An 11,925-nucleotide genomic window follows, 5' to 3' on the forward strand; every position below is an offset into this window, starting at 1 on the left:
TAGTGCCATTGTACTAGTGTCAATGAATAAAATAATGTTTTGCATCATCTCATACATATTGAGTGATCACCCTGTGCTCATACAACTTAAAAAAAAAGAAGTCTTTATGGGATGTTGTATTTCAGTTTAAGTGATCATTTTGGTATGTCATATGTATGATATTCAGACAATTCAACTGATGTTTTATGAGCCACATAAAATGAATGCACACAAGGTCTCAGGGTGTAGGAGTTGGGCCTACCTTCAATTTAATTATCCAAATAATTAATCATAGCCTTAAAACTTAGTTCAATTAAATGTTCTAAGCCATAAGTGGAATTAAACTAAAAATAAAATATAGCTAATCATCCCAAATCTCATGATTAGGATCAGTTTCTGGTATGTACTCCTTTTGTAATAATGGTTTCGGAGTTGTCAGATCACCTGTGACCCTTGGGGGCCTGTTTTCAGGGAACATGGCGAGTTTAGTAGGGCAATCCTTGATGTGGATCTTCATTTCTGCTTCGGTACCCCTGTGAGTAGCATTGTATGGGCATATATGAAGGTTAGGGCACTTTTGCTGACACTTCACAATGTGTCCCTGAATACGCGACCGGGGAACCCTGTGGGCCGAGTCGTAGGGACAAGAAACGAAAGGGTCATCCATTCTGAAAATGTTGAAAAAGCTAAGTTTACAACGTGAACTCGAATAGAAGCCGGTATAAATATTTTGAAACCTTCTCCAGAAACTGACTAAAAGTAGGTTTACAGGTAATGAGACTTACATATTATCTATATCAAACAACAAAGCTCCCCAGATTAGGACTCAAAGAGAAAAAAATATTATTTTATTAGAAGAATAATCAAACTTTTGAAATTGTTTTTTCGTTCAAGGAGAAAGAAGGATCTCCGGAGTCTGGACAGTGACAACTGACAATAGACTCCCAAACTTTTTGCTTCAAATTTCTTTTGCGTGAAGTTTATCGTGTTGTCAATGTCCAAAAAGGCGTAAACTTCACTTCCGTATTTATTTCAGCAGTACGTACGTACCGCCAGCAGCTGGCTCAACTTTTCGTTCGGTCGGATTTTGTATTATTTTATTGATATGAATTAATTTAGTTTAACACAATTGCTAAATAGTAGTCCATAAGATTGGGATAATAAAATAATACTGTCGCCATGAACACTCCTAATAAACGTCGAAGCACGATGGAAGGTCTTGTTAGTTTGAAACAACCAATCATTCGTGAATTCTGTTTAAGTTTGTCGTTATCATATTTATTTATTTCAGATAACAACAAGCCGAAGAGAGTAAAGAAAGAATGTAGTTATGGTGAAAAATGCTATAGGTTGAATCCGGCTCATTTCCGCGAGTTCAGCCATGCCCATTGTACGTAACATTTGACCTATCGAGAAGTTTGTAAACAAAACTTTTTAAAACACTTTTGTGTTTCGTTCCCTTGTATATTTCCATGTTACAGTAGCCTTTGTTATTCCTGAAATTTTTCTGACTTTTATAAATATCAAAATTCGTTCAGTAGTTTAAAGTCAACTTTTTAATAAAACCAAAAGATGAAAACAATAAATTTTCAAGTCATTTTATATACATACTTATAATCACGTCTATGTCCCTTGCGGGGTAGACAGAACCAACAATGTTAAAAAGACTGATAGGCCATTTTTTATTTTGTGAACTGTTTCAGTGGAGTCAATCCTGGACAACTACAGTGGTTCCGGAGAATTTCCCATTCCGGACAAGTATGTTCACCAAAAGCATATGGTTTCGGATCAACTGAATGTTATTATTGAGAAAAAGTTTTATGAACCAGCTGAAATCCAGAAAAGGTGCGTACCTTCACCATTCACCATAAGACAATGTTAATTGTTGTCTGCACCACTCTGAACTGGTCGTTCGTCTAATACTTAGACCACATACATACAGTAGAAAGAGCCAACAGTCTTGAAAATACGAATGGCCACGTTCAGCTATTTGGCTTAATAGTAGAATTGAGATTCAAATAGAGACATGTTGCTAGCCCATCGCCTAAAAAAGAATCCCAAGTTTGTTAGTGTATCCTTGGTCGCCTTTTATGACATCCATGGGAAAGACATGGAGTGGTCCTATTCTTTTTTGTATTGGTGCTGGGAACCACATGACACTACTACTTAGACCAATATTTTTTTTTTTTCAAAATTGTAAATATCTCAAATACTAATTAACCAATTTTGATGCCTTATGAACTTGAAAACTCAATTTAAAAATATTACACACGTTTTCATCAAAATCAGGCCAACAGATCTATAGTTATCGTGTTAGAAACATACATACAATAAATGTATTTTTGATCCAAGTTGATTATGAGCACAAAACTGTCTCTGTCTCTACTCTCCCTCTACTGTCTTACTCTCTCTCTTGCTTTTTGGTTGTCACAACGTGACAAGCCTTTGTTGAAAGAAGAAGAAGAAGGAACCATCCCATGACAGAAGTTTTGAGTCTGAACTAAATTTAATCTATTTCTTTATAGCGATAATACAAAACCACAGAGTGATACACCTGAACAAAGTAGTTCTAAAGGTACAGGTTATAGTGAAGCTGAACAGCAAGACAGAAAAGTGGTCAAGCCGGAGAGTGATCCTAAAAACGGAGAAAGTACAAGCAGTAGTTTAAAAGTTGAGAAGTTGAGTGAGAAGAGGAAGTCTCCCACGAACATGGAAAAACAGAGTACTAAATCAAGTGAGTGTATTTTACAAACACACATATATATTTGAATCTATTATAATTGTGCCGTTTGGTTCCCGGTACAAATACAAAAAAGAATAAGACCACTCCATCTCTTGCTTCTCTTTCATGGTTGTCGTAAAGGGCGACTAAGGGATAGGCTTACAAACTCGGGATTCTTTTTTTTAGGCGATGGGCTAGCAACCTGTCACTATTTGAATCTCAATTCTATCACTAAGCCAAAGAGCTGAACGAGGGTTTCTAGTCATTTCAAGATTACATAATATAACCCAACAGGGTTCATATTGTACCCATTTATAAGCAGTAACTGTAATTCAACTGATGTACTTTATGACCTATACTAATATACTAATACTAATATATTATAAAGCTGATGAGTTTGTTTGTTTGAATGCGCTAATCTCAGGAACTACTGGTTCGAATTGAAAAATTATTTTTGTGTTAAATAAACCATTTATCGAGAAAGGCTTTAGGCTATATAACATCACGCTGCAACTTTAAGTAGCGAAGAAATAATGGGAAATGTGAAAAAAAAACAAGGAAAATTATTCATCCTTGAGGGCTTCAATGATTCCCAAAATAACTATTCAACGCGGACGATGTCGTGGGCACAGCTCGTATGCAATAAAGATTTTGAATTGAATTGAATTTTTTCTTTTTAGGCACCGACTACCAACCCATAGTGGAGCCTAGCAGGCGTCCAGAGAGTTTCCTGAAGGTGGTGCTCCCGAAAGGCAACATGCTGGCCAAGCACGCCGCCAGCGCGCCCTACCACATATTCTACACGACCATAGCGGACGCGAAAGAGACGCACAGTCAGCCTTACTCTATCACGTTCTTAGGTGAGTTGAATATAGAAGGTTTTATTTGAGGTTTCTCTATTTTTTTGGTTTATTTTTTTTTTCTTTTATTGCACGTAAATGTACAACAGACAGATTAAATGTGGCATAGTAACATTTATACAGTTAAATTTACTGATTCACGTGGTAAAAAAACGCATAGTCAACCTTACTATATCACGTTCTTAGGTTAGTTGAATATACAACAAGGTTTTATTTAAGGTTTCTGTATTTTTTTAGGTTTTTTTTTTAATTTTATGCACGAAAATGTACAACAGACAGATTAAATGTAGCATAGTGCTATACATTTGTATTTTGTGCAATGAAGTTTAAATGCCGTGTGGTTCCCGGCACTATTACAAAAAGAATAGGACCACTCCATCTCTTTCCCATGGATGTCGTAAAGGGCGACTAAGGGATAGGCTTATAAACTTAGGATTCCTCTTTTAGGCGATGGGCTAGCAACCTGTCACTATTTGAATCTCGGTTCTATCATTAAGCCAAATAGCTGAACGTGGCCATTCAGTCTTTTCAAGACTGTTGGCTCTGTCTACCCCGCAAGGGATATAGACGTGATCATATGTATGTATGTATGTAACATTTATACAGTTAGATTTACTGATTCACTAGGTAAAAAGATTTTTAGTTAATAAAAAATTATCCCGTATATGCGAGGGATTTCACTAATGTGGGAATTACCGAAGAATATGTTACTTCTAAGGATTCTTTCTGCCAAATATCTTCAAATAGTACCTAGTAGTTTCTGAAGAAAATTCATCAAATTATCAAAGTAAAAGAATATAAATCTCTTCTTTTCAAGAGCATTGGTTAGTTATCAAACTAATGTACGTAGCTTAGTAAAGAGTTATTGCAACAGTGGAATTTGAATTTGTGCACTTTGTATCTGACACGTTATTATCGTTCGTGTAAACTATATTACTGTAAAGTTTCATCCGAATCCGTTCAGTGGTTTTTGCGTAATAAAGTAACATACCCAAATGCAAACTATTGAATGAGATTTCAAGAGTATGTCTGCCGGTCCACTTTCAAAATCTCATTAATATCTATTCCCGCGGGATTCCGGAGCATCATTTCTTCATTGGACAATTTGTTAATGCGTTTCCCCTTTTATATATCACTAGCGACCCGCCCCGGCTTCGCACGGGTGCAAAATTATAAATGTTATTATACATAAAAACCTTCCTCTTGAATCACTCTACCTGTTACAAAAAACCGCATCAAAATCCGTTGCGTAATTTTAAAGATTTAAGCATACAGACAAACAGACTAAAATAGCGACTTTGTTTTATACTATGTAGTGATTACATATTTTAAAGTCCCCCTATTTTCTCTGTCTGTATGTTTGCGGTAATCTCTAAAAGCAGTGGACGGATTTTGTTCCTGTTTGAAATGTTGAAAAGAGGGTTTTCTGAGGAAGGTTTTTATCTACAAATGCTGCTCATGGGGCGGGTCGCTAGTAGGTTCTGAGTAAGAATACGTGTGATTCCTTCCAGAAATACTAGACCGCAGTTTGGGTGAACTCAAATGCTCGTTACAAATAAACTTTATGGTCGAAATCGGTTGGCTGTTGGCGCAGTACTACTTTGCCGGTTACAGCAACAAAAAGCTGACTATACTCTATGGCGAGGAAATGGAAGATTTGAAGACCATTAACAAGAAGAAGCCGCACGTGGATGCGCATTATGTGTCTATGCCCACTCCATTTGGCAAACATCATACGTGAGGTTTTATTTTAATTACATACATACATATAATCACGTCTATATCCCTTGCTGGGTAGACAGAGCCAACGGTCTCGAAAAGACTGATAGGCTACTATCTCTGTGCTCACATGCATAAAATCACGCCTCATTCCCGGAGGGGTGGGCAGAGACTACATATTCCACTTGCCACAATCACTGAATAAAATAGAATTTAATAGATCACTTAAATCTAATTATAACTACTACCACTTCCGAAGCGCATGTGTAGAAGAAGCGGTGGAACAAACTACACTGCAGCATTTTCATCGGACGTCAATTTACAAATATACGTAGATCTCTTAAATGTGTACTTCTGCGTACTTCTTTCGCTTTATCCACATTAGTTATTCACTTCATGCAAACACTCTATGCTTTAGTTCCATTAAAATCGGTTCATTAGTTTACATATGAAACTTGAATAATTGGAAATAGAAAACTTTTTTTAATAACACGCATACAAACAACGTGCCTACATTGTGCCAAAAGGTCACGAATTTGTTTATGAATTGCATTAGTGCCATCGCGTTACCACTAGATGGCGCTGATCAAATCACATACAAATTCGCGTTTACTTGCTCGACGCGTTTTATCGAGTGAAACTCGCACTAACCGCTCAGGTCAAGAGTACCCGAAATCGACGAACTTGCGAATGTGGATGAAGCGAAATAAGTATGCAGGATTGATGTAATTTTTATGTTTGTATGTATGTATGTTTATTTACGTCTCTTGACAACTAGATGGCGCTGTATAAAGTATTGATCGTAGAGAATGTGCCTTGTGGTTACCGGCACCAGAACAAAAAAAAGAATAGGACCACTCCATCTCTTTCCCATGGATGTCGTAAAAGGCGACTGAGGGATAGGCTTACAAACTTGGGATTCTTTTTTAGGCGATGGGCTAGCAACCTGTCACTATTTGAATCTAAATTCTATCGTTAAGCCAAATAGCTGAGCGTGGCCTATCAGTCTTTTCAAGACTGTTGGCTCTGTCTACCCCACAAGGATTATAGACATGACCATATGTATGTATGTTTCAGAAAAATGATGATACTGTGCTACGAAGATGGATCTTTGAGGGTAGTTATATCCACGGCAAATCTTTATTTGGATGACTGGGAGAACAGGACTCAGGGGTAAGTTGAATTTAAAGAATATTTATTGGCTTTATCTATACTAATATTATAAAGCTGAAGAGTTTGTTTGTTTGTTTGAACGCGCAAATCTCAGGCACTACTGGTTTGAATTGAAAAATTCTTTTTGCGTTGAATAGACCATTTATGCCGTGTGGTTCCCGGCACCAATACAAAAAAGAATAGGACCACTCCATCTCTTTCCCATGGATGTCGTAAAAGGAGACTAAGGGATAGCTTTATAATCTTGGGATTCTTCTTATAGGCGATCGGCTAGCAACCAGTCACTATTTGAATCTCAATTCTATCATTAAACGTCGTAACAGCTGAACGTGACCTATCAGTCTTTCAAGTCCGCAGGCTCTGTCTACTCCGCACGGGATATAGACGTGATAACACGGCCGGATTGATCCCAAAAGATATTCTTAGATTTAATTACATCATATATATATGTACAAGGAAGTATGCAGGGATCGTGGCAAGTGGAAAGAGGTAGTCTCTGCCTACCCCTCCGGGAAAGAGGCGTGAGTTTATGTATGTATGTATGTATATATATATGTCTTTTAGGCTCTGGTTCAGTCCAAACTGCCCGGAACTGCCCGCGGACGCTATGCCCTTCGAAGGGGATTCCCCCACCGGTTTCAAGAAGAGCCTGCTGCGGTACCTCAACCACTACCACATGCCGCACTTGGCGTGGTACATCGAGAGGGTGAAGCGGTGCGACTTCAGCCATATCAAGTGAGATAATCTATACTAATATTATAAAGCTGATGAGTTTGTTTGTTTGAACGCGCTAATCTCAGGAACTACTGGTTTGAATTGAAAAATTACCCCGTTCAATTTCTCACATCCCCCTTTAATTTCTCACACCCCCTTTAATTTCTCACTCCCACGTTCAATTTCTCACCCCCCCCCCCTTCAATTTCTCACCCCCCCCCCTTCAATTTCTCACACCCCCCTTCAATTTTTCACACCCCCTTCAATTTCTCACACTCCTCTTCAATTTCTTCCCCCGCCCCCTTTCTTATTTTATTATTTAAATATTCCCCTCAACAATGTGTACAATTGAAAATTATTATTTCTCAGCGTGTTCCTAATAGCGTCGGCCCCTGGCTCCCACTTCGACCTGGACTGGGGCATGACCCGCGTCGGGGCTCTGCTGCGGCAGCACTGCTGCGTGCCCCCCGACGAGAACAGGAAGTGGCCGCTCGTAGCCCAGGCCAGCAGTATTGGCAGCTATGGTAAAGAGCCTAAGGTCAGTCCAGGTTTATATATTTACAAGTTCTCACAGGCGGCTTCGCAAGCGTGAATCTAGCACCACCGACAGAAAGCAACTCATTTAGTGCTACCGACAGAAAGCAACGCATTTAGCGCTACCGACAAAAAGCAAAGCATTTAGTGCTACCGACAGAAAGCAACGCATTTAGTGCTACCGACAGAAAGCAACGCATTTAGTGCTACCGACAGAAAGCAACGCATTTAGTGCTACCGACAGAAAGCAACGCATTTAGTGCTACCGACAGAAAGCAACGCATTTAGCGCTACCGACAGAAAGCAACGCATTTAGTGCTACCGACAGAAAGCAACGCATTTAGTGCTACCGACAGAAAGCAACGCATTTAGTGCTACCGACAGAAAGCAACGCATTTAGTGCTACCGACAGAAAGCAACGCATTTAGTGCTACCGACAGAAAGCTACGGATTAAAAGTTAGGTACTTGAAAAAATGCAACTATTTTAGCGCAACAAATCAATGCAGAGTTTTTCCAAATCTTACGGGAACTATAGTTTTTCTGTGATAAAAGGTACCCTATAACCTTCTCTAGACTCTTAAATTATAAAATATAAATTCAGTAGATATCTAAGGGATAGGCTTACAAACTTGGAATTCTTCTTTTAGGCGATGGGCTAGCAACCTGTCACTATTTGAATCTCAAATCTATCATCAAGCCAAAAAGCTGAAAATGGCCTATCAGTTTTTTCAAGACTGTTGGCTCTGTCTACCCCGCAAGGGATATAGACGTGATATGTATGTACGTATTCGTCAATACGCGCACGCGACGCCATTTTTATTATGACGTGAAACGAGATAGCGGTGATTTTTCCCGCGTTTCATGCTACAGAGCGCCATATTTATGATAAATGGTTTTCCAGCCGAGCTCGCATGAAGAGAGTTATGAATGTGGATGAAGCGAAGGAAGCATACAGAGATCGTGGCAAGTGGAAAAATGTAGTCTCCGCCCAGCCCTCCGGGAAAAAGACGTTATTTTTTGTATAATGTTTGTATGGTTTTCCAGCTGTGGCTGACCGGCGACTTCCTCCACCACTTCACCAAGATAAAGAACCAGTCGCAGCTGTTGTCCACGCCGCCGGAGCTGAAGGTCATCTATCCGTCACTGGGTAACATTGGAATGACATTGACATGACATTGACAGCTGAATTTTTGACATTGCCTTTCAATATTATTAAAGACGAGTTTTGTACGAAACCCTATTTACAGAACGGAGGATTATATTAATGATTAGCTGTGCCCGCGATTTCGTCCGCGTGGAATCAATCCCGCGAAAACGCCGGGATATAAAGCCTATATGTTATTATGGGTCTTCAGCTACCTACATACCAAATTTCATCGTAATCGGTTCAGTAGTTTTTGCGTGAAAGAGTAACAAACATCCATACTGACATACAAACTTTCGCATTTATAATATTAGTAGGATAAACATGTGTGGCCCGAGCTTGACATAATAGCCTCTTAATTGTATGGGTATTTTTGACATGGTATTGACATAATTTGTACAGTATGGACATTACTTCTTTTATATATACATATATGTTTGAGATAATATTCGTATTGAAATCATTATACTATACGATGTGCATTCGTCCGCGATTTAGATTTAAGAGGTCTATATTTGTAAATTGACATTCGGTGAAAATGCTGCAGTGTAGTTTGTTCCGCCGCTTCTTCTACACATGCGCTTTGGAAGCGGTATTAGATATAATTAAATTTATGTGACGTCAACAAGTGATACCTTGTATCCAATTTTGAAAATAAATCTATTCTACGAGTATTCTAGTCTTTGCGAGACTGTTGGCTCTGTCTACCCCGTAAGGGATGAAGACGTCATTACATTTATGTTGTATCTTTTTCTTTTTGCCAGAAAACGTCCGTCAGTCACACGACGGTCTGCTCGGCGGCGGCTGCCTGCCTTACGCTGCGGACGCGCACGCTAAACAAACATGGCTGAAAGATTATCTATAGTGAGTTGATATGTTATATTTTATTGTTTCTTTTGAGCGACCCGTTAATAAAGAAAGCTGTGTACCCTTATAGAATGTGCCCCTGTCTGTTTGTCAAAATCAATAGTAGTTGGAATGAATGATAAATAGTTTGGAATATTTATAAATACATTCATTTTACACTATCATTATTTGAATCTTAATTCTATCGTTAAGCCAAACAGCTGAACGTGGCCTATTCGATTTCTGAGACTGTTGGCTCTGTCTACCCCGCGAAAAATATAGACGTGATTATGTACTTATTCATTTCAAAAATATTTAACTCTGCTATCTGAATGCTTCAACAGCATCATTATTGATCAAGTATTACTTATATGTTTTCGTTTTATTTCTCTCAGCCAATGGAAAGCAACGCGCAGCTACAGGAACCGCGCGATGCCCCACATAAAGTCGTACATCCGGCCGTCGCCGGACCACAAAATGGCCGCCTACTACCTGCTGACATCCGGCAACGTCAGCAAGGCGGCGTGGGGCTCCGTCAACAAGGGCAACTCCGCGCTGAGGCTCATGAGTTACGAAGCTGGCGTCTTGTTCCTGCCCAGATTTGTGGTAAGCTCTTTAAAATTTGGTATTTCACATTATCTTATTATATGAGTATATCTGTGAATGTCGGTATGTGTATGTATGCATGTGTATGTATGTATGTGTGTGTATGTTTGTGTGTAACAATAATTATTTGCATTTGTTATCTAAAACGCTCATTTCGCTTCACTTAGACCGCCGGTCTAACGTACAGCGCAAGCATTGACGCATTAGTTCTACTTATTGTAAATCGAAGATTAGATGTGTCCTTTTTTTTTATGTCTACCCTCTCTTTTATTCGCACTCACAATGTACTCGTACTTTTACTATTATTTGCCTATACTTGTATTAAACCTTGTGAACATAATATGACCATTTTTCTTGGGGTGGAGGGTTGATAACCTGAGATACAGGACTAGTCCTAGTTCAGGTGTCAATCCGCCATAATTTTATAGAAGGTAGGTACTGTTTTATTAGCCTAACACCTAAATAAGAATAAAAATTGTTAATGTACCAATTGTCTTAGAATTAAGTTTTTTATATTGTTCTATTTAACTTAACTGTAATTGATTATGGTGAGCAATAAACTTATATTATTATTATATTTAACTATGAAAATTGTTGCTTTAAGGAAAAATGTCGTAAAACTGAGGAACAATTGGCGAAATTTCGTCAGCAAAATGGCGTGACTTCTAGAAGGAACAAGGATCTAGTTCCTTTATAGATTTGTGTTGAGCTCTCTTATTTAGATTCATCAACTCATTACATTAAGATGGCGGGTAAATCGGTTATAAAATGGCGGATATGTGACATCTAAATGGCGGCCTTGAACATAATATCGATACTCTATTATTTCGTGACGCTATTAGCTTTACTTTTTCTTCGAGGAAAGTGATGCTTACAAACAGTTGTGTTTTTTAGATATATATGTATTAACACGTTTACTCCTCCCTTCAGATTAACGAAGACTTCTTCCCGCTGGATCTGAACGCGGACAATCCCCTGGTGGTCCCCTACGACCTCCCTCCAACGAAGTACACGGATGACATGACGCCGTGGGTGTCAGACTATCTGCGATAGTCGATGCCTACCCCTCCGGGAAAGAAGCGTGATTTAAGTATGTATTTTCTCCATGAATCGTCATTCTCCTGGCATAGTCCTGGTGGCATCCCTACCGCTCTCGAGTACGTGTATAAGGTAATCACACGCAGCTACTCCCGTCTGACCTCCGCAACCTTTGCAGGGGAACCTGACACACCTTGGATCATGATTACCATATCTAGTTACCTTATTGAGCAGGTATATGTACTTATAATGTTATTCCATTATTTCTTTTTTTGCGCCAAAACCAATCGAAACACTCACATTTTAAGTATTATTTAATTCTTGTTCTTTACTTGGTTTGCAAGATTGAATCCTGCACACCCTGGTGTTCCAATCGTACCGTAATTTTTTTATTGTGATCGCCATAAAATGGAATTACATTGTTTGTTAAGTAATTGATTAACAGTTACATCTCTGCTTATACATATGTACATACAAAATGTTTTGAATTGTATTTGTTTAGAATTTATTATTATTGATTGATAATTAAAAAATGAAAAAAAGAATAATATTTGATCAATTAAATTGTTTACTCTTTTTCAAGACACCT

The 11,925-nt window shown here is 38.5% G+C and overlaps 2 protein-coding genes across 3 annotated transcripts; one reads left to right on the plus strand and one right to left on the minus strand.

Moving 5' to 3' along the window:
• Positions 1-340: 340 nt before the first annotated feature.
• LOC106130064 (protein D7-like) lies at positions 341-646 on the minus strand. The gene has a single exon (XM_013328823.2). The coding sequence runs from the start codon at positions 644-646 to the stop codon at positions 341-343; it is 306 nt and encodes a 101-aa protein (XP_013184277.1).
• Positions 647-996: 350 nt separating this feature from the next.
• LOC106130110 (probable tyrosyl-DNA phosphodiesterase) lies at positions 997-11,804 on the plus strand. Of its 2 annotated transcripts, XM_060953352.1 has the most exons (13): positions 999-1,195; positions 1,271-1,369; positions 1,683-1,824; positions 2,505-2,713; positions 3,382-3,561; positions 5,073-5,298; positions 6,358-6,453; positions 7,018-7,188; positions 7,537-7,705; positions 8,747-8,849; positions 9,611-9,710; positions 10,088-10,298; positions 11,229-11,804. In XM_060953352.1, exons 1-13 carry the CDS (start codon positions 1,159-1,161, stop codon positions 11,349-11,351), a joined length of 1,866 nt encoding a protein of 621 aa, XP_060809335.1. In that variant the 5' UTR covers positions 999-1,158; the 3' UTR covers positions 11,352-11,804. The 2 variants fall into 2 exon arrangements, with proteins under 2 accessions (XP_060809336.1, XP_060809335.1); XM_060953353.1 differs by lacking the exon at positions 11,229-11,804 and having other exon boundaries at positions 997-1,195; positions 8,747-8,830; positions 10,088-10,223.
• The last annotated feature ends 121 nt before the right edge of the window (positions 11,805-11,925 follow it).

The sequence above is a fragment of the Amyelois transitella genome, chromosome 31 (assembly GCF_032362555.1).
Source record: "Amyelois transitella isolate CPQ chromosome 31, ilAmyTran1.1, whole genome shotgun sequence".
Taxonomy (NCBI): domain Eukaryota; kingdom Metazoa; phylum Arthropoda; class Insecta; order Lepidoptera; family Pyralidae; genus Amyelois; species Amyelois transitella.